Below are 18,264 nucleotides of genomic sequence, written 5' to 3'. Positions count from 1 at the left end.
ACACACTATTGACATGTATGTTTTCAATATGCGACATGTCCAATCTTTTGCAAACAGAATCATTAAGAAATTTCTGTGAAGAACCCCCCTAGTTGGGCTAGGACTAATGATCTCAGTGTTTCTACAATCCTGGCTACAGCCCTGGTATCTAAGATGCAGTATGCAGCACACAACTTTATCTTATCCCCACCTTTATCCTTATCAGGACCGTGCCTTGTTATTAACCTCTTTGCTTGTGCAGCTTTGTTTCTGTATCTTGTCCTTACTGACCACATTCCCAGCTGGAGCCCAGTCCCTGCTGACTTTGTCTTGTTGGAGGATGACTTGTCTAAACAGAAACCAGTTGCCCAGTGAATTAGGACAGCAAGTGTGAGGCGGCAATAATTTGGCCGTGTCCCTCTCTGAGCTCATATGTTTGGCCTGTCATTGTTCCTTTCCAGGCCCTTTAGTTACGGCTGGGTTGGTGCTTTCCTGTGTCCTCATCAGACAGCGGGTTAACCACACCCCTCGGGAAGTTCCTATCTTCAGCGCTGACTGACTGTGTAAATGATCTGAAAAAAGCCCTCACAGTCTTTGGATCATTGCTTTTGAGAATCTGAATTTCAATCACTTCAAAAGGCACCATATTTACTCTGCGAGCAGTAGTTTGTGTACAGAAAAAATGAAATTCGGGAGCCAGCTAGTAAACTGTCCTCTTCATTATTGGCTGTGATATTTGCTATCACAGCCAGAATCATTCTTGGCATGCAGAACCAGCCTTTATGTGTTTGTGTGTTGTGCTAAATATACGTTTGGCAGATTTGTGTGGGATACATTTGATCTGTATTTATCGAAATTCTTTGGACAGAAGAAGAATCAATGTGCATTTGGCAGAATGCCTACGCGACAATAATCCTGGCTTGAAAACTCTGTGTCCAGCTAATTCAGCCTCGGTCAGTGAGAGTTTAAAGCAGATTTTTCAGACCCTTACATCAGCCAGACAGAGACAGTTTATAAGTGTGCTGTTCTTTAAACTTCCTGACTCTAAATGCATCCAAAGGTATGTGGATCAGTGTCTATTTTAGAACCATCCTTGGGAATTGAATTAGGCCACGAGGCTACTGGATTTCCCCCATTGGATAAAAACAGCACACGTGATCAAGTCTAATAACAATGTAAAGAGGAAAAGAAAGAAGGTATCATGCCGCCATCAAAAAGAGATCATTTAAGGCTCTTGCCACAATAATTTGACATGGCAGCAAAGTCATGAGTGGTAATTATGGACTATAAGCAATTCTTTGTTAAAAAAAGAGCTACAACTCAGTCCAGTGGTATGGTATACACATGCACACAAATAACCACCATCATGCATTATGCATGTGTGCTATTCAAAGAGAATCTTCTGCCTCATTTACTGTTCTTGACATGTTTCAAACAGAGTTGTTCACGTGATGGTTGCTTTTAGAGGAAGGGCACAGCGTCAGCTGTAAATTACACTCAAAGGCATGTATTGATCTGTAGAACTGGTTAGTTTAATGCAGGGTACTGCACGCATGCTGGTTGATGAGCGTGCTTTGGTCCTCATGACATATTTATGCTTTTTTTTCTCCTTTTCTTCACAATTTTCTTTCTTTTTCTTTTCTGTCATTCTCTTCTCTTCTCTTCTCTTCTCTTCTCTTCTCTTCTCTTCTACAATCATACCAAACACTCAATCACATTCAATGCATCACACACATCAGAGGGACGTGTCAACAGATACAGCAGTATGGTTCCTATGCAACTACAAATGAGATGATACTGTGCTGTGTGGATGATGCGTCAGATGTAGCAGAATGGGATTGTGCAAACAGTCAAACTCGCTGTCGGGTCAGCGCAGCGGCAGAGTGTGGGACAACGGGGGTTGTCTCGAGGAGGTGGGGTCTGTCCCATGTGTCGACTGTCTGATGGAGAGAAGAGGGGCACAGCACAGTGAGCATGAGAGGACACAGAGTGCTACGCAGAGAGAGACTGCAGGCATGCAGCGACACAGAGCAGCATATATGTTTAAAGAAGCTGCAGCAGAGTGGGCTGTTGATGAGGTAAGAAGCTGAGAGGAGACCGGCTACAAGATGAATGGATCTTTGCACACTGATGGTAATGCTGTGCGTGTGTGACAGGACTTTATAGGAGAAAGGGTGTGGGGTTTTCAAGGTAATGTTTTCATATACCTCAGTGGTTTACCATATGCTGTATTTGCATTTTAGTACTCATCCCACGTGTGTGAGACACAGGCTAGTTACTGCAGATATCCTAGCAATACTGATTGCATTGTGAATGTGATTTACCTCTCTTTTTGTCTCCAGGTGTGTCAAGCATGAGATCCCCAGAGACCTGAGGTTACAGATCTGTCAAACATGTGATTGGACAACACCCCTCGAAACCTACAGCATGTGACTTTGCGACGGAGTTACGGAGTAGACCCTCGCCATGCTCTCTCTGTGGAATCTTTATCTCCTTCTCCCCCTCTCCTTGCCTCTCTCTCTTCATGTCATAGCCTTTGACAGAGAGACTGTCAAAGAAACACAAGAGTCAGACTCTGACACACAGCTCTCACAGAGACCTCATGGATCTGTCTTGGCAGCGGGGGGAAATGAGAATGTTGACTTCCTCGGGCTACCTTTAAGTTGGTCTTTATCGTCATATGAGGAATCAGACAGCCGAGGTGTGATTGGGGAATACACTGATCTACAGGAGAGCGCAGAGACACCTCTTGATTATTCTAAGGAGAAGGGACTTATCATATCCAGACCCACAGGTGCAACAGAAGATGCCTCCTCCAAGGCGATTGCACAACCTCAACCTACCCAGGAACAACAAACATTAAAGTATCAGCCAGCTGAGAGCAGGACTGGATCTTTATTGCAATCAAAACAGACTGCAGAGAATGAGCCAACTTTCCCAGCCTCGCAGGATAACCCTACTAATAGCGAGTTACCTTTTCTTCTGTCTGGCTTGATTCCATCAGTCCGGGACTCCACTTCCCCGCTGCCTGCTGGACCTGGGCCCAGTCCTGAGCGCACCACTCCACTAGTTCCTACTGGCAGTTGGGGATGGACCGCAGGCCCTTCTGTTGTCACACAGGGAAAGACACAGGTGGGGACTGTCCCAGCAAAAGAGACCAAAGGTGAATTGAGTGATATTACAGATCCTATTTTACATGGAGGAGCTGTCAGCATAGAAGAAAATAAAGGTAAGAGTCCTTCCTTGAATGAAATGAAATGTATAAATCCTTTACTTAACCTGACACCAATCACAATTAACCCATGTCGCATTTGGCCCATTGTGCTTGGCAGGAATTATAGTGTTGCCCTCATTTAATCCTTAAAATAGACTCAGATTCTATGTGTGACTGCAGTGTTTGTGATATGTATTCTGCTGGCAGACGCAGTTGTTTTACATTCACAGAATGGTTTGCATCACTTCACTCCCCCCAGCTTTCACTCTCCTCAAAAAATCTCTTTTCTGCCACCCGCACTCTCCTGTCATGCTCTCTCAATCCTTCAAGAACAGATTCTCCCACTCATTCCTCCAGTATCCTGTTACACACAACACCACATTTAATTTCCATTACAGCCAATGTTGACTGCCCACATACAAAGGTTACTGGATAATGTGGCGCACACCTGCACATGCAGTATTTGCTGTACACACACACACACACACACACACACACACACACACACAATGGCACTCAATTGTCAAAGTAAATGATGTGTTGTGTACACAAGAAAAGGGGGAGGAGGTCTTTGACAGAACTGTGTGAGAAATCTCTCACTGTTTGTTTGCTGTTTCCGCATTGACAAAATCTCTTCACTACTAATGGAGGACCAGAAATAGGACACATCCCATTTTTAACCAGTAGGTTCCCTGATCCTAGTGGCTTCATACAGCCCATACTGAACCTAATTTCACTGGAGAATGACATGCTACATTATTTATTGGCTACACACAATCACAGGCAAATATGAAAGTTAAATACCTCTGTAGATTCACATTGAATACATGCAACATTAATGATAGCACAATACCTTTTGACCATGCTTAATAATAGCCACACAAAATGAGAGCAGCAATGAGGTCAATACTGGCTAATCAACACACACATCTCTCTCTCTCCTACACGTACACATACACACTATGTGCTCATGCTCCCACTCTCTCTGTGACCCAGTTAGGCATTCCCAGTTACAAGCCTGCTCTGTTTTATTATGGATTAACTCCACACATGGCAGATTCTCCCCTGCTCTCCTTTTGACTATAAAGACTGTGGATGTAATTTACTGTGTGCATTAGTTAGACTATTACGCTGGTTCATCTAAATTGATGTCATTATAATTAAAATGACTAAATAATACGTAACTCAAGACCAAACACGCAATATCAAGAGTACAGAGCCGCAATAGCAGCAAAGTTGGGCTGTATTTTTTGGCACAGCTGAGCTAAATGCTAACTTGTCATGCTAACATCTGCTTATGATGTCAAGGCTACCATGTCTTGCCCACTGGTAATGCTTAGCACATTCATCGCCAGATTTCAGGTTGTTAGCATGGTCTCTCCATCAGCTAAAACTTTAAGTTATGTCCATATTTAATGTTCTACTTTTTGGTTTTCTTCTGACACAACAGATAACCCTGTAATGTTTAAATTTATTGTACTTGCTTTACAGATGACTCCAAAGATGATGACCTGCAGGTCTCAAAGACCAGTAGCATGTTCTCGCTTGATGGTAACAAAGCTACATCGGCCACGACTTGCAAAACATCAAACCAGTCCTGGAGTCCCACCTACCCAGATGATCTTACTCCCGACGAGTCCCTGCAGCCCTCTCTGGCTCTCAGCCCTGCCCTTTTCGTCCCTCTGTATTCGGACTGGAACTCTGCCCTCGCCACGTGGGGATTTGCATGGGAAGCACACATCTATGGCCTGGGGTCTGTCTTCACTGTATTTGGCCTAATCTCCGTGGTCTGCCTGTTAGGCCTGCCCCTACGGTGTCCCCCAGGAATCCCCTACCTCACCCTGCTGCACTTGTTCCTCCTAGCATTTGCAGGGATCCAAGCTTTTCGTTTGCTCTACGATGCTTACAATCATCAAGATCGTCTTCCCCCTCTGGGCTCTCTGCTTCTCTCTGAACTTCCCTTCCCCTGTCTGATCTCAGCCTTCTCCCTGGCCATCCTGCTCCTGTCCTTACGCCCACGCATGCGTCTTTCATTCCCACTTGCTAAGTCCACCTCATTCTCAGTCTTGCCTAGGCCTTGCCTGTTATTGTGTCTGTCCCTATTGTACTCTGGAGTTTCTCTGGGGTGCGTTGGCCTGCTCCAACTCTTCCACAACCTGCCAACTGTGATCCTGCTATTCCCTCAGGGTGTATTTGTATGTCTCACCATCTTACTTTCATGCTCCTACCTCATCTTTTACTGCTTAATTCAAGTCGACACTAAACACATCTACAGGCTGAATGACAATGGAGAGAGTGGAGGATCTCCTGAAGTGATGCGACCCACAAGTTGCCCCTTTGCCAAACTGGAGGACTGGGGTAGGGCAGCAGGAGCTGGAGTTGGGGCCTCGTTGTGTTTGTTAGGGTGTGGAGGCCTCCAGCTTTATGGGATCCTGCATGCTCTTGGTTTGGGTGGGGTTGATGGCTATGGGTTCCAGCCTTGGCCCTGGTGGGGCTATCAAGTAGGCTGCAGGATCTGTGAGATTGGGGTGTGTCTAGGTTTGTCTCTCATTGGTACACATCCTCTATTCTGTCACAACAACTCCTCCATCAAGACCATAAGTCATCCTCGGCCAGGATCTTGGTCACGCCTCTCCTGCGGCTCCCCTGCACGAGGGCTCACCCTGCCCTCTCAAACAGCTGCCAATTCCCCTGTCCTCTCCTCTCACGATTCCTGGTCCCAGAATAAGCAGGAAAAGTTGGTGGTCTGTGATGTCATCACTAAGGGACAGTCAGAGGCTCTTCCTCTTTTCTCAATGGTGGATCCTCCCAGAAATGGGCTAGACTGTGTCCCCAAGTCCAGCCAAAGTCGGACCACTTTACTACCTCTACCTTCACCTCCAAGCCCACCTCACAAGCCTAAAAATGCAGTTGAGTCTCAGCCATCGTCATTTGATAGCTTAAGACTAGAGACTGACTCTACTGTGGACCTGCGACCCCCATCTCCAATAAACTTGTCCCGCAGCATTGACCAGGCTCTGTTCAATGAATCCCTGTTCTCTCACAGTATCTTTGGTTTGCCAAGGTTATTCCATGCTTCTTCCAGTCACTCTTTGACCTCTCCTAGCAAAGGTATGTCAAAGCAAGGGCCTAGCTCTGTGCAAAATGCCCTATACCGTACCTCTTCCTGTGGAGACGTGGATCAAGAAAACACCCTGTCCGGTTCAAGACCTTCCCAGCCACATGTCTCTTTGACATCTCACAGCAATCCACCAATGTCACCACAGCAATGGGATTTGAAAGGGAGTGTCTCTGGCTCAACCCAGGGTCTGTGCAGCAATCCCAAGGAGACCGGAAACCTGCGCGCACATTCCTGGGCCAACAGAGGTCAGAACTTTGCCCAGAGTAGCCTCCCACGAGCAATCCCCCACCTGTCTTACCACAGGCGTTACCGGACCCTGAGCTTGGCTTCCCAGGACAGTCAAGGATCTGGCCGACTGGCAGGGACTAAACACCTGAGTGAAAGCAAACAACTGGAATGGGATCTGGCCGTACAGGCAGAGTTTGTCAACGTGTGCAAACAAATTGATGCTCTGAGTGTTTGCAGTGACACAATTGATTTATAGAAAGTTGTAAAAGTCCAGTTGTGATTGGAGCGTACGCGATACTGTAAAGAAAAGGCAGACTCTGATTAGGTTGGATGGATGAATTAAATTGTACATCTTTAAAGTTATACAGTGGGAAGTAATTACCTGAACCAATGAAAGGGGAATGGACATCATTGAGACAATATGTAGACCCAACTTATTTTCTATAAATACTGTACTGGTGATATTTTATACAACCTTGATTCCAAAAAACTTGGAACTCTGTGTGAAATGTAAACACAACAGGAAACTGTAATGCCGTAATATCCTTTATACAACAGTGTGTTTCACATAGTGCTGAACCTCGCCCAATCATTGCTTGTGAACAATTGAGCCTTTCGAGGATGCCCCTTTCACACCCAATCATGATACTATCACTTGTTTGTTGATGAGGTAAAACATTAAATATATTGTCTTTGTACTGTTTTTGATTTTAAGATAATGTCACCAAGGCTTAGCAAATAATCGCATTTATATTTATTTGTTCAACACGGCATACCAACTTTTCTGGAATCAGGGTTGTACATGCAATACTTGATATTGAAGGCTGGTGTCATCACACTGTTTTAGCAACTTCAAGAAAGCTCTTCTCTTTGCAGCAATATTATTTAAATATTTTTGAAGTGTTCTTATGTAATTTCTCATTCCAGTTAGACATTCATGAATTTAAAGATCAAATGTCTATTGCGAAAGAGCGTAAATGCTATCAAGAAGTTAACGTAAGCAGGAGTTTTAATATTTGTATAGTGGACATGTTGAGCTTTTTTATATTTGAAGCTATCCTGCAGAGATAAATATGAAGAGTATATAAGAGGAATATAAAGGAGAGCCCTCTTCCACAGTAAGTGGGCAAGCAATATGTTTCATTTTACATTGTTTATGTACTGTTGTGGTTTAGACCTCTTCCTTGTTGTAGACATGATTTATTTACAGTGATAAACAATATGAGGAATTATTAAAATCAAATTCATCAGAAAGAGCTCAAAATTGAAATCTGTGATGGTTAAAGCAACATTATGGAACTATTTCACCCTAAAATAATAGCTTTAGCAGGGTGGGAAAAAAAACAAAAAAGGGCACCAGCTTTATGATGTGGGGCACCAGCGCACAGAAACAGCACTGGAAGGGCACCCTCAAGGGCACATTTTCATGTTTTGTCTTCAATAGGGGCATCCAAGAGGGCACGTTTGCAGCTTTTTTTGGGCGTGTGGTGTATTAAATGTGGACATTCAAGGAAAAATCCTAGTTGCACAGAATGAGTTGATATTGAAGTGGATAACTTCTGAATATACTGCCTTCTAGTGGTAATGAAGAAACTTGCTCTAACCTACACAGAAGATCAAGATCAAGATGATCAATGATACATTTTCCCTTCTTATATTTCTAGAGATATGTCAAAAATGTTAAACAGTATCAAAATGCGCTCGTCAAAATTATCTTTATTCAACACTATTTACAGTAAATATAATTTTGAATTCCTTAGGGTGGGCGACAGAAGAACACATATATTTTCAGTATTTTCTGTAGCCAGCAAGTAAGAACAACTGTCAAATAATTTTGTCAGCCAGCACAAAAGCTCATATAATTGGTTGCAAGTTAAACATAATACCAAAAACCTTGAGTATCTCCCACAAAAAATAAGCAATCACATTGAAAACTGATAAATCAACTTTACGTCAACAATTCTATGAAGAAAGACATCTATCTTGGGCGATTGGTTTGTTACTACCCTACTCCACTGACTCCATAGCTCTATTTCATTGACTCACCATTTATTTTTTTAAAATACTGAGTCTAAAAAAACAACAACTATTTATTGAACATGTATTATGTACAGAAAATATCCATGTAATTAATAATGCTTTTTGCAAAATGAGATTATGGAAGATCACAACATGTCAAGCCAATGTGACTCAAACTCATTTGTATTATTAATATAAACACGGGGCTGGTTATCCAGTATTTTGAACAGAGGAAAATCCGGAGTGAGATTACAGATGATTGCTCCTTTAAGGCGCTCCTTGCTACAAATGTATGTATGTGATTTAAGGCTGATAGCTAAACTTTTGGTCTCTTCTGCAGCAGTGCAGCACATTCAAAGAGCTCATTACACGCAGGTCGATCAGAGCAGATCATCCATCATGTAAGAGCCAAATGTTAACCCGTCAGAGAAATTTAATTTAATTTGCTTAAAGGTGAAATGTGTAAGAAAACTAGTTGAAAACATTCCAAAATTAGCGAAAATTATCAAGAGACTGTGAAGAAACCACAGTTTTGACATTATGTCAACGACGTCTACGTACCATGTTGAAGAGATATCTGCTGAAGATAGCATGCTAACCAGGCCTGAACACCTCTTTCTTCCAGCAGTCCAAAGCTCTTGCGCTTGCATTGTAAACACTGACGCTCCATTGGTCGTCCGGCTAGCTGCACGGATAACTGAGCTATCAAGCTAACAGCAGCTACAGTCATGGATGTTTAAAAAAAATACAGTTAGCAGCAGTTAGCAGGTACTCTGGTGATATGTTGGTGGCTAATTCTTACGTATTGCACCTTTAAACCAAATCCAATCAGTGCAGTTAGAAGATAATGAGAACATTATTGTACTATTTGTACAATGCTGCGTGTTTCCAGTTCCTGGCTCAGTTAGCTTGATACACAAGAAAATGTGACCATATATATAATTCAAGGTTATATACTGTACGTGTCTGTATTCTGCTTTCATTATCAGCAGAGAGCTAAATTAAAGCTATTTAACTTTTGTGTTTCTTTCCTCTTTTAAACATTTAAAACATTTTGCCAGAAAGATGCTGCTGTCTTCTTTTGTTACGTGTCTTTTATTCTGTAAATAAAGTGATTTCCTGCAAAAAAAAAAAAAGTTTTGTATGTTGTATACTCTTTCGTATCAGGGTGCAACACTGCAGTGATAAGCTTTTCCTAAATTAGGTGATGACATGTGTTTTCTTGTTGAAAGGGGATCAGCAGAATGGTTAATTACATTACCCCTGTTACACCTTGGACACAGTTGGAGAAAGACCGAGAGGTCACGTAAGGGACTTGACTGTGCATGACCTCCTTGGCTCTCCCTTGAACTTCAGACTCTGATTAAAGTGTTTGATCTATCTTTGAAGGAGTCGGAGAAGGGACAGGTAAGAAGAAGAAGAAGGTGTGGTTGTTGTACTGCAGCGACAGCTCTCTGTGTGTAGTAAGATCACATGCGGCCGGTGCATCTGCTCATAGCTGCTGGTGCCGGGACGCTAGGTCCTGATCGAGGGTTTCCTCTTCCTCCCGCCTCAGTAAAGCCGCTTTTCGTAACTACACATGTAAAAGAAAAAGAAGCATATAAAGCGTTTCCTGGGTTTTGATCACATATCACCGCTACAAAAACAATCTTGGATGGAGATGAATGAATGAAAGGAAAAGATGGAGGTGTGATAACAACATGGATGTACTTACATGGCACAAAAGAATATCTAATGTGATAGCATGGGTAAGAAAAGAGGAAGAGAGAAGACAATTTTGATGCTGCTAACGACAGGTTTAATTCCATTCTATTTGACAGTAATGGGTTTGTGAACACAAGTGAAGCTGCGACGCATATTGTCACATAAAGTGCTGTTAAGTAAACATATTCAGAGAGCAGAAAAAAAAGGAAAGCGGGTAAAAGGAGTTGCAGAAGACAGAAGAGCAGATCAGAGACGGGGGTCAGAGGTCAGACTTACGAGTGGAGGCCGTGGACTCCTCCCTCCATCTGAGCAGACATGGTTCTTTTCTCAAACTTCAGCTCTCCAGAGTACATCATCGACCTGGTACAAAGACACACAACTCATGCTAGACGAAAGCCCTGAGAGAATAAAAACTTAAACACATAAAAACATGCACACACACAATTTCACACTCACCGTAAAATAGACAAACTCTTGGCTCCTATGTCCTGACAGCCGTGTTGGATACCAGCAATGAGGTAAGGAACAAACTTATGGATGGAGCCTTTGTCTTGTACTGATCCTGAAACACCTTGAGCAACCTTCACCTTATCTCCCTCACTGGACACAAATTCACACACAGTAAGAGATAAATGCGTCAATATGATATATGACATTTTTAGAGAATAAGTGTTTATACAGCCTCTCGCCAAGATATGTTAGCTATTAACATTCCTGCAAACCACAGATACGTCTAGTTTGACATGTGTAGCCAACTTTCACATAAGGAAGTGGAGGGGAATGAGGTGGTGTTAAAACAACTAACAAGGCTGCTAAACGGCCAACTGCAGTTCGAGTCACACCCATTCCAGCGGTGTACCTGCCAACCAAACTCGCTATTTTAATGGGAAGTTAAAGCATCTCCATCCAACCTAAACAAACGTTCAGTTGCAACATACAGAAACATCCGGTTTTAACTTTTTGCAAAAACATATTTAGTCAACATTTATTCAGGCAAGTGGGTTGCTGTAACCCTACTCCCATACCTGAAGTAACGTTTCTGACTGTTATTTTTCTCCATTGCATCCAAGGAGCCCATTCCTCTGTACTTTTTCAGACGCACGCCATCTGAAAAGAAATATTCTCCTGGAGCCTCGGTGGTTGCTGCCAGCAACGACCCCATCATCACTGAGGGCAGAAATATCAGAAAACAAGAAATGGAATGAAAACAGGCAAAGGCCTAAAAGCCTACAACAATTAAGCAAGAAAAGTAAGAAAACACTGCTCTTTTCTTAAACAACTAGTGAAAACACGGTGAGATCATTAGAATTTTCCATCAGTAGCCAGCCATGCACCATTAATTGATACTCAGTCTCCTCTGATTGGTCAGCTCACACATGCCTGAGCCAGCACAGCTAACAACTTGCCAAACTGGCCGCTAGGCATAAATCATGCAAATGTGTGACTCTGTGACGTATTATGATGTCACAGAGTCATAGAACTAAAGGCGAGACTACTGACGAGGCGTTTCAGGAGCAGTGTTTTCTGCGGGAGAGAGGAGTTTCTGTTGGTGTAGACTTTGACCTTTTTAACTTTAATGATCTTTTACATCCACAAGAAACTATACTAAACATTGAAGGAAAGGGGGAAAAAATACATAAACAAGCATAGTAGGTCTCCTTTAAATGTAAGACTTGAGGAAACAGGAGAATTCTGGCTTTTCTACCTGTAGATGCCCCCAGGGCCAGAGCCTTCACCACATGTCCAACAGTCTGAATGCCTCCGTCAGCGATTACGGGCACTCCAAAACGTCGGGCATACTCTGCAACCTTGTACACCGATGTACCCTGGGGCCGTCCACATGCCATCACTGAAGAACAAGAGCATTATAAGGTGTGCTGGCAGCAAAATATCCCCAATACCACTGAGATTAACGCATAAATATGTTCCCTGGTTTAGATGAATCACATTTAAAATTATTTTCTGTCTGTCTTTTCTAACTTATCTGTATCTTATTTTATCTTTGGCTGACGTTCACAGTGCTATACTATTTATAGTACCTTCCTGGGTGATACAGATGGAGCCACAACCCATGCCCACCCTCAGGGCATCCACGCCAGCATCTATGAGGTTTTTAGCCTGAGCAGCTGTCACCACTAGAGAGAGACAGACGCACAGAAAAGAGCTCAGTCTGGAAGACAGGTTGTTGGGAGTTTTCACAGCACAAACGCAGAAGAAGGCTCTGAGACAAGACGCGGGCTTACCATTTCCTCCAACTACCTGTAGTTCAGGATATTTCTGTTTGATGTAGTGTATCATGTTGATTTGATACACTGAGTTTCCCTGAGAGGAATCCTGAAAGAAAAAAAAAAGAGAAGTAGTTTCAATCACAGATGAAGTTTAATTCAAAACAATATACATCATTCAGAACAGTTCCCATTCAATAGATTCATTAAGAATGCCCAACTACAGTTCATGCACCCTACCTGTATCAACAGGCTGATGATTATCTGACTGTTAAGTGCTGTGACATTAGAAACTGAAGTCAACAGACAAATCCTACCAGGACGACCACATCCACCCCAGCCTGCATGAGGAGGTCCAGTCTGTATTTGTCGTCCTCCCTCGTACCGATAGCAGCTCCGCACAGCAGCTGTTTGCGGGAGTCCTTGGAGGCCAGAGGATAATCTCTGTTCTTCTTCAAGTCAGTCCTCGCAATGATGGCAACCAGCTCGTCACTGTCGTTCACTATGGGGAGCTTACCTAGGAGAGTCGGAGTGTCAAATGAGTGAAAATATCTGGGTCCAAGTGCTGATGACTTCTCTCCACAGCAGCGTGACCTACTTCACAGATTTACCTTTTTTGCTACGTTGCAGAATATCATTTGCTTCTTTTAGTGTGACGCCAGCGGGTGCAACGACTAAATCTTCCCTTTTGGTCATTGCCTGAATGAAAAAGAGGTCACATTGATTCAAACCCTAAAGTACATGCAGTATATATCAATATATCAATGTTTTCATATACACACATAAAAACTCAGTTCAACACTCACCTCCTCCAGCGGTCTGTCATGGTCCTTCTCAGACAGGAAGTCTATGTCTCTGGAGGTGACTATGCCCACCAGCTTGCTGTCCATCTTGCCGGTCTCTGTAACAGGGATGCCAGAGAAACCATGGCGTATCTTTGCCTCAAACACGTCCCCCACTGTGTGCCGCGGACTCATTACCACTGGGTCTGTGATGAAGCCCTGCTCAAATTTCTGGCGAGAAGAGAAAACACAAGTGTTGAGTTATTAAAGGGCATTCAGTGTATATTATTCTGAGCAGTGTCACAGTTGTCTTTCTCAGTCTATTATAAGTTCATGTCTTTGTTTTTACTCGCTCCATCTTACCTTGACTTTGCGCACCTCATTGGCCTGGAACTCAGCTGTACAGTTATGATGAATTATTCCGATCCCACCCATCAACTGAAACCAGCCAATCAGAGAGGAGAAATCACTCAAAACACCAAAAAAAGAAACTGTTCTCGCGAAATCGACATTGCAGAGCAAGGTGACAATGAGCCGAGCTGTTAGGTATGATGGGCATGTATGGGCTTGTGCAGTGCTTATACTTACTGCCATTGCGATGGCCATGGACGATTCTGTGACTGTATCCATGGGAGATGAAATAAGAGGTGTCTTCAGGGTTATCTTCCTTGTTAATGCAGAGGTTAGATCCTGAAAGAGGTTGTGCATTTGGGGGGAAAAAAATGTCATCCTATGGTCTTAAAACACTGATAAACATGTATAGCAAAGTACATTTAAAATATAACTTGAAATGTGGCGTATGTATCTTCAATTCACTCAGTATTAGAGATTTTTTTTTTTTTTTTTTTTTTGCCGTGTATAACAGACTATAAATTGCTCTTGAGGTGTGTGCATTGATGCTGGAATATTATATCAATATTATACTACTTTTAAAGCAACACATTTAAAAAACAAATGTTGGGTTTTGTTTTTATTTTGCAGTGTACTGAGCCTGTAAAAAAAAAAAAAACAGTTTGTGCACATAAGATTCCGACTTGTTGAATTCACCTGCTGAGTGTTGGATGACGCAGGTGTGTGTCTGTTTTGAACACCTGCTATCAAGCGAAAGACCATGTGACCCAGGCATGAAATTAATTTACTGTCCCAGCAGAGCTTGCAGCGACGAAAACAAAGCGAGCCAAATAAACAACCCTCTGCGCTCCAAGGAACATAAGCGTGTATAGCTTGTGAATTGTTGTCAGCGTATGAAAAAAAATGAACATTTGTGGTGTTAACATAAAAGAACAGAAGACATATTATTCCCACCCTCAGACAAATGTTACGGTTTATGTCTATCCACGGACATGATTCTTCATACTATCACCTCTGAGTAAACAAATCAACATCAGAGTGTGCACCAGGGAGCAGTATACAGTATGTAGCCTGGACAGTGTTATGATACTCACCACCTCATCAGAAGTAAAGTCTATGAAACCAGGGAGGATCAAAAAGTCACTGAGAGGAGAAAAACAGAACAGACACGTGGTCAGAGAGGAACATGAGAACATCTTGCACTGGAACTGGAAAAATATTCTGCAGATAAAATGAATAATCGATACTGCTCGTAAAAACCATCAACCTAAACGAGGATTGTGTAGCTTTAGTCCTGTGTGTGTAACAGCACGTATCCATTTCTACAAAGCAGCAGCTTTTTAACTTCGCTGACAGCGCGCAGACATAATCTGTCAGCCTCAGCCACTGAAACGTTCTGCATTTATCCTCTGCACAATAACAAACCCCCGCATATAGACTCCATTAAGGAAACTACACTGACACCCATTAACACACTGATGTGCACACACACACACGCACACACACACACACACACACACAAACGCATTGCTTTTAATGTCTGTGACACCACTCAAAGTCATCCTCGAAAGTAGTATTACTCATTATAATCCTCCATATAAAACCCAAACAGATGTGTCATCACTGATATTACTAAACATTTCATGGAAGACATTGCATAACTCTAATGTGTGTTTCTGTATGTGTACATGCACACATGCATACCGTGTGTGCACATGCATTAGTGTCAGTGTGTTAAGTGCATAATACCATGCAAGGCTGTAAAATGAGTCAGTAAATGTATCTTACTTGTATGTCAGTCCATCACCAATTGAAAAGAGTTGCTGTGCTGTTAGTCCATCTTCAGGAACATAACCTGTGCCTCCACTGATCAGATAGTCTGCCATGCTGAAATGTAGGAAAACACACACAGGTCTGAATGCTTGGTGAAAATATGGCAATGAATAGGTTACACATTTTTATCGTAAACCCTAACTTCGCATCTGTGAAATGACGCTATAATGGACAATAGTTGTCGTTAGATTTTGAATATTCTAACTTATATTTTGACTATTTTAACAAAATCCCCAGGGTGTATAAATCTATCGTTACTAAAAATAAATTAGTCAGCCATTTATTTCTGGAGGTATTTATCCCTTGTACAAAACATGCATGGACTTTTGCTCCTCTCTCTTTTGACCTCTGTTTCTAACACTCTAAGATCCTATTACAAATGTTGGGGTTGAGACAGGAAACGCTAACAAAAGGAGCCCGTCCTTGTCTATGGAGACTGACGGTACAGTAGGTAAGAGGATTTGGTTGGCTGCCCGGTTAACTGATAAATGGGCTTGTAAAAGCGCACAGCCAGTGCTACTAGAAAGTGAAAACATCTCAGCGGCTGCTGGAGATGTTGACACTTCTGCGTGACCTTACAATATATGCAATTTCAATCAAGACTGACCTCTCTGGTTCATATCCAGCTTGGATACGTGTAGCGCTGTACCGCTGGGCTGCAGTCTCATGTCCATGTCCATGTGGCATTGGGTGGACATAGTATGGGTGAGGTTGATCCCCATCTCTGTTTGGGATGCGCGGCCGTGCTGGTTCCATGTCCCCTACAATCCTGCGGTAGTCGATTTGATAAGTGTCCCTCTCCCCTTCTCCAAACCGGTCATAAGCATGACCCTCCATCTCTAGGAAATCCAGGGCGACGATGTCCACAGGGCCCCAACACCACTCGCACACACTCTTCAAGCACTTCTGACTTGTTTCATACACACAAACAAAGTCACAGCAGCAGCTCCCGGCAGACACACCGTTCAATTATAAGCATTCATAAACACCCACAATGCTTTGAGTGCATGCTCACACAAACACCTCTCAGACACACCTGACATGGGAGGAAGCTGTCTTGCCATCTGTTTTGTGGCCGGAGGAGCAGTGAAACCAAAATGGCCAGAAATACATAAACTCAAGTTTTAAAGAATCAGGAGCAGCGGCAGCAACAAAAGTCCTTCAAAACAATGCTGTTTGCCAGGAAAAGAGTTTGTATTCCACTTTATCAGCTCTCATCCTTGGAGTTTGAGGCCATTAAGGCCCTCAGACAGGGGGCACAGAGTTTCCAGCTAACCTGTTGATGAAGTTGATTACACCTGTAGGTTCCCTAGCTGGAGGCATGAGCAGTCGCTGGGGAAAGGAGAGCCAGGTCTTGCTTAGGTGGCAGAGATTCGCCGCCCCTGGAGGCCCAGAGCAGAGTGCTGCTTAGTTAGCTGTGGAGCTTCTCTCTCCCTTCCGTTCTCCCGATGCCTGCTGAGCTTAACTCTGTTTCTGACAGTAGCAGACGTCACTCTCCCACAAAGAGGATTGGAAGCATTAATGCAGGATGGGGTGGGGTGAGATGGGTGTGTGTAGGGTGGAGTGAGGCAGTAGGACTGAGGAAGGAAAGGCTGGGTCAAGATGACACTCGAACACACTTTCCCCCCTTGGAGGATTACCATGGTGTAGAGGTGCGTGTGTGTGTGTGTGTTTTCGCAGAGCTCAAGGAGACGGAGCTGTGAATGAGACACAGGTCAAATCCCAGAATACTGTTAGGCTGCAAGCTTGGCTCCAGAGAGAGGAGAGGGAGACAGACAGATAGACAGAGAGACATGTGTCCCTGTGTGTGTGTGTGTGTGTGTGTGTGTGTGTGTGTGTGGAGGAAACAACTTTTCAAGGCAACATGTTGTAATTGATTGTTCATAATAAAAGTTAGGAATGGTTTTTAGCCAAAGTCACTTGTGCATGTTATTTTCTGTTGTAGTGGTAGCAATAACACAGGCTTTTAAAGACTCGCATTTGAAGAATACTGTTAGTTAATGGCAAGGCCGTAACCATGGAGTCGACATTAGGAGGGACTGAATCTGCCCCACCACTGAAAAAAAAACAAAATTGCAAAACTAATTTCCTGCCATTCTGAAGTAAAATATATAAACATTCACAAACACATGGGATACTTTTTATTATTTTGCCATAATGTCTAATAGTGCATTGAATTACATCGCTCTATTTTATTTGTTTCATTTTGTTTTAATTATGATTACATGTTTTTTTTATTTTTGTTTTTTTTTTACACTTTTGTGTCATTTGTTAATGATTATTTCAGACAGTGGGGACGTGTCCCACACAATATATGTGGTAATTACAGCCTTGATAAAAGGAGAAAAACAATGTTAATGAATACCATGAAATGTAGCTTGTAAGGTCTTTACACAAGTCTTTACAAATGTGTTTTTTTGTTTTTTTTTACATAATCAGATCATTGTTTGGAACATTATTCAGTGTGACAGTAACAAACGACAAATCTGTACATTAAACTGAGACAGGAGAGTAATTTGTTGCCTGGGATGCCCTCGACACCATCATCTGCAGGTGACTGACTGACTGCTTGTGACAGTTACTGAGGAATTGAACCAGAAAAGCCTCTTACCCTCTCTCTCTCTCTCTCTCTCTCTCTCTCTCTCTCTCTCACTCACTCAATCACTGGAGGAAACAAGCAGCAACCCCCACCCCCTTCATAATATCAACAATGGTAAACATGCCTGGTGCTGATAATTAAGAGGGCACACCCTGTTACTTTGTACAAACTCTAAAAAGAAGACAAGGTTAGGAGGAGACAGCAAAAAT

The 18,264-nt window shown here is 42.8% G+C and overlaps 2 protein-coding genes across 4 annotated transcripts; one reads left to right on the top strand and one right to left on the bottom strand.

Moving 5' to 3' along the window:
• Nucleotides 1-1,826: 1,826 nt before the first annotated feature.
• Nucleotides 1,827-9,680, top strand: prrt4a (proline rich transmembrane protein 4a). The gene is made up of 3 exons (XM_084364583.1): nucleotides 1,827-2,057; nucleotides 2,322-3,208; nucleotides 4,685-9,680. Exons 2-3 carry the CDS (start codon nucleotides 2,446-2,448, stop codon nucleotides 6,796-6,798), a joined length of 2,877 nt encoding a protein of 958 aa, XP_084220709.1. The 5' UTR covers nucleotides 1,827-2,057; nucleotides 2,322-2,445; the 3' UTR covers nucleotides 6,799-9,680.
• A 181-nt stretch (nucleotides 9,681-9,861) lies between these two features.
• On the bottom strand, nucleotides 9,862-16,139 carry impdh1a (IMP (inosine 5'-monophosphate) dehydrogenase 1a). Of its 3 annotated transcripts, none has more exons than XM_084363936.1 (16): nucleotides 16,064-16,139; nucleotides 15,412-15,510; nucleotides 14,718-14,766; nucleotides 13,861-13,962; nucleotides 13,636-13,710; nucleotides 13,297-13,503; nucleotides 13,102-13,189; nucleotides 12,808-13,007; nucleotides 12,509-12,599; nucleotides 12,293-12,400; nucleotides 11,971-12,114; nucleotides 11,291-11,432; nucleotides 10,722-10,865; nucleotides 10,542-10,625; nucleotides 10,276-10,292; nucleotides 9,862-10,134 (listed from the first exon to the last, which is right to left on the bottom strand). In XM_084363936.1, exons 2-16 carry the CDS (start codon nucleotides 15,507-15,509, stop codon nucleotides 10,031-10,033), a joined length of 1,653 nt encoding a protein of 550 aa, XP_084220062.1. In that variant the 5' UTR covers nucleotide 15,510; nucleotides 16,064-16,139; the 3' UTR covers nucleotides 9,862-10,030. The 3 variants fall into 3 exon arrangements, with proteins under 3 accessions (XP_084220062.1, XP_084220063.1, XP_084220064.1); XM_084363937.1 differs by having other exon boundaries at nucleotides 12,305-12,400; XM_084363938.1 differs by lacking the exon at nucleotides 10,276-10,292 and having other exon boundaries at nucleotides 10,094-10,134; nucleotides 12,305-12,400.
• Between the last annotated feature and the right edge of the window lie 2,125 nt (nucleotides 16,140-18,264).

This window comes from Pagrus pagrus (genome assembly GCF_965226575.1).
Source record: "Pagrus pagrus genome assembly, chromosome: 10".
Lineage (NCBI taxonomy): Eukaryota > Metazoa > Chordata > Actinopteri > Spariformes > Sparidae > Pagrus > Pagrus pagrus.
This window is presented reverse-complemented; position numbering and strand designations above follow the sequence as displayed.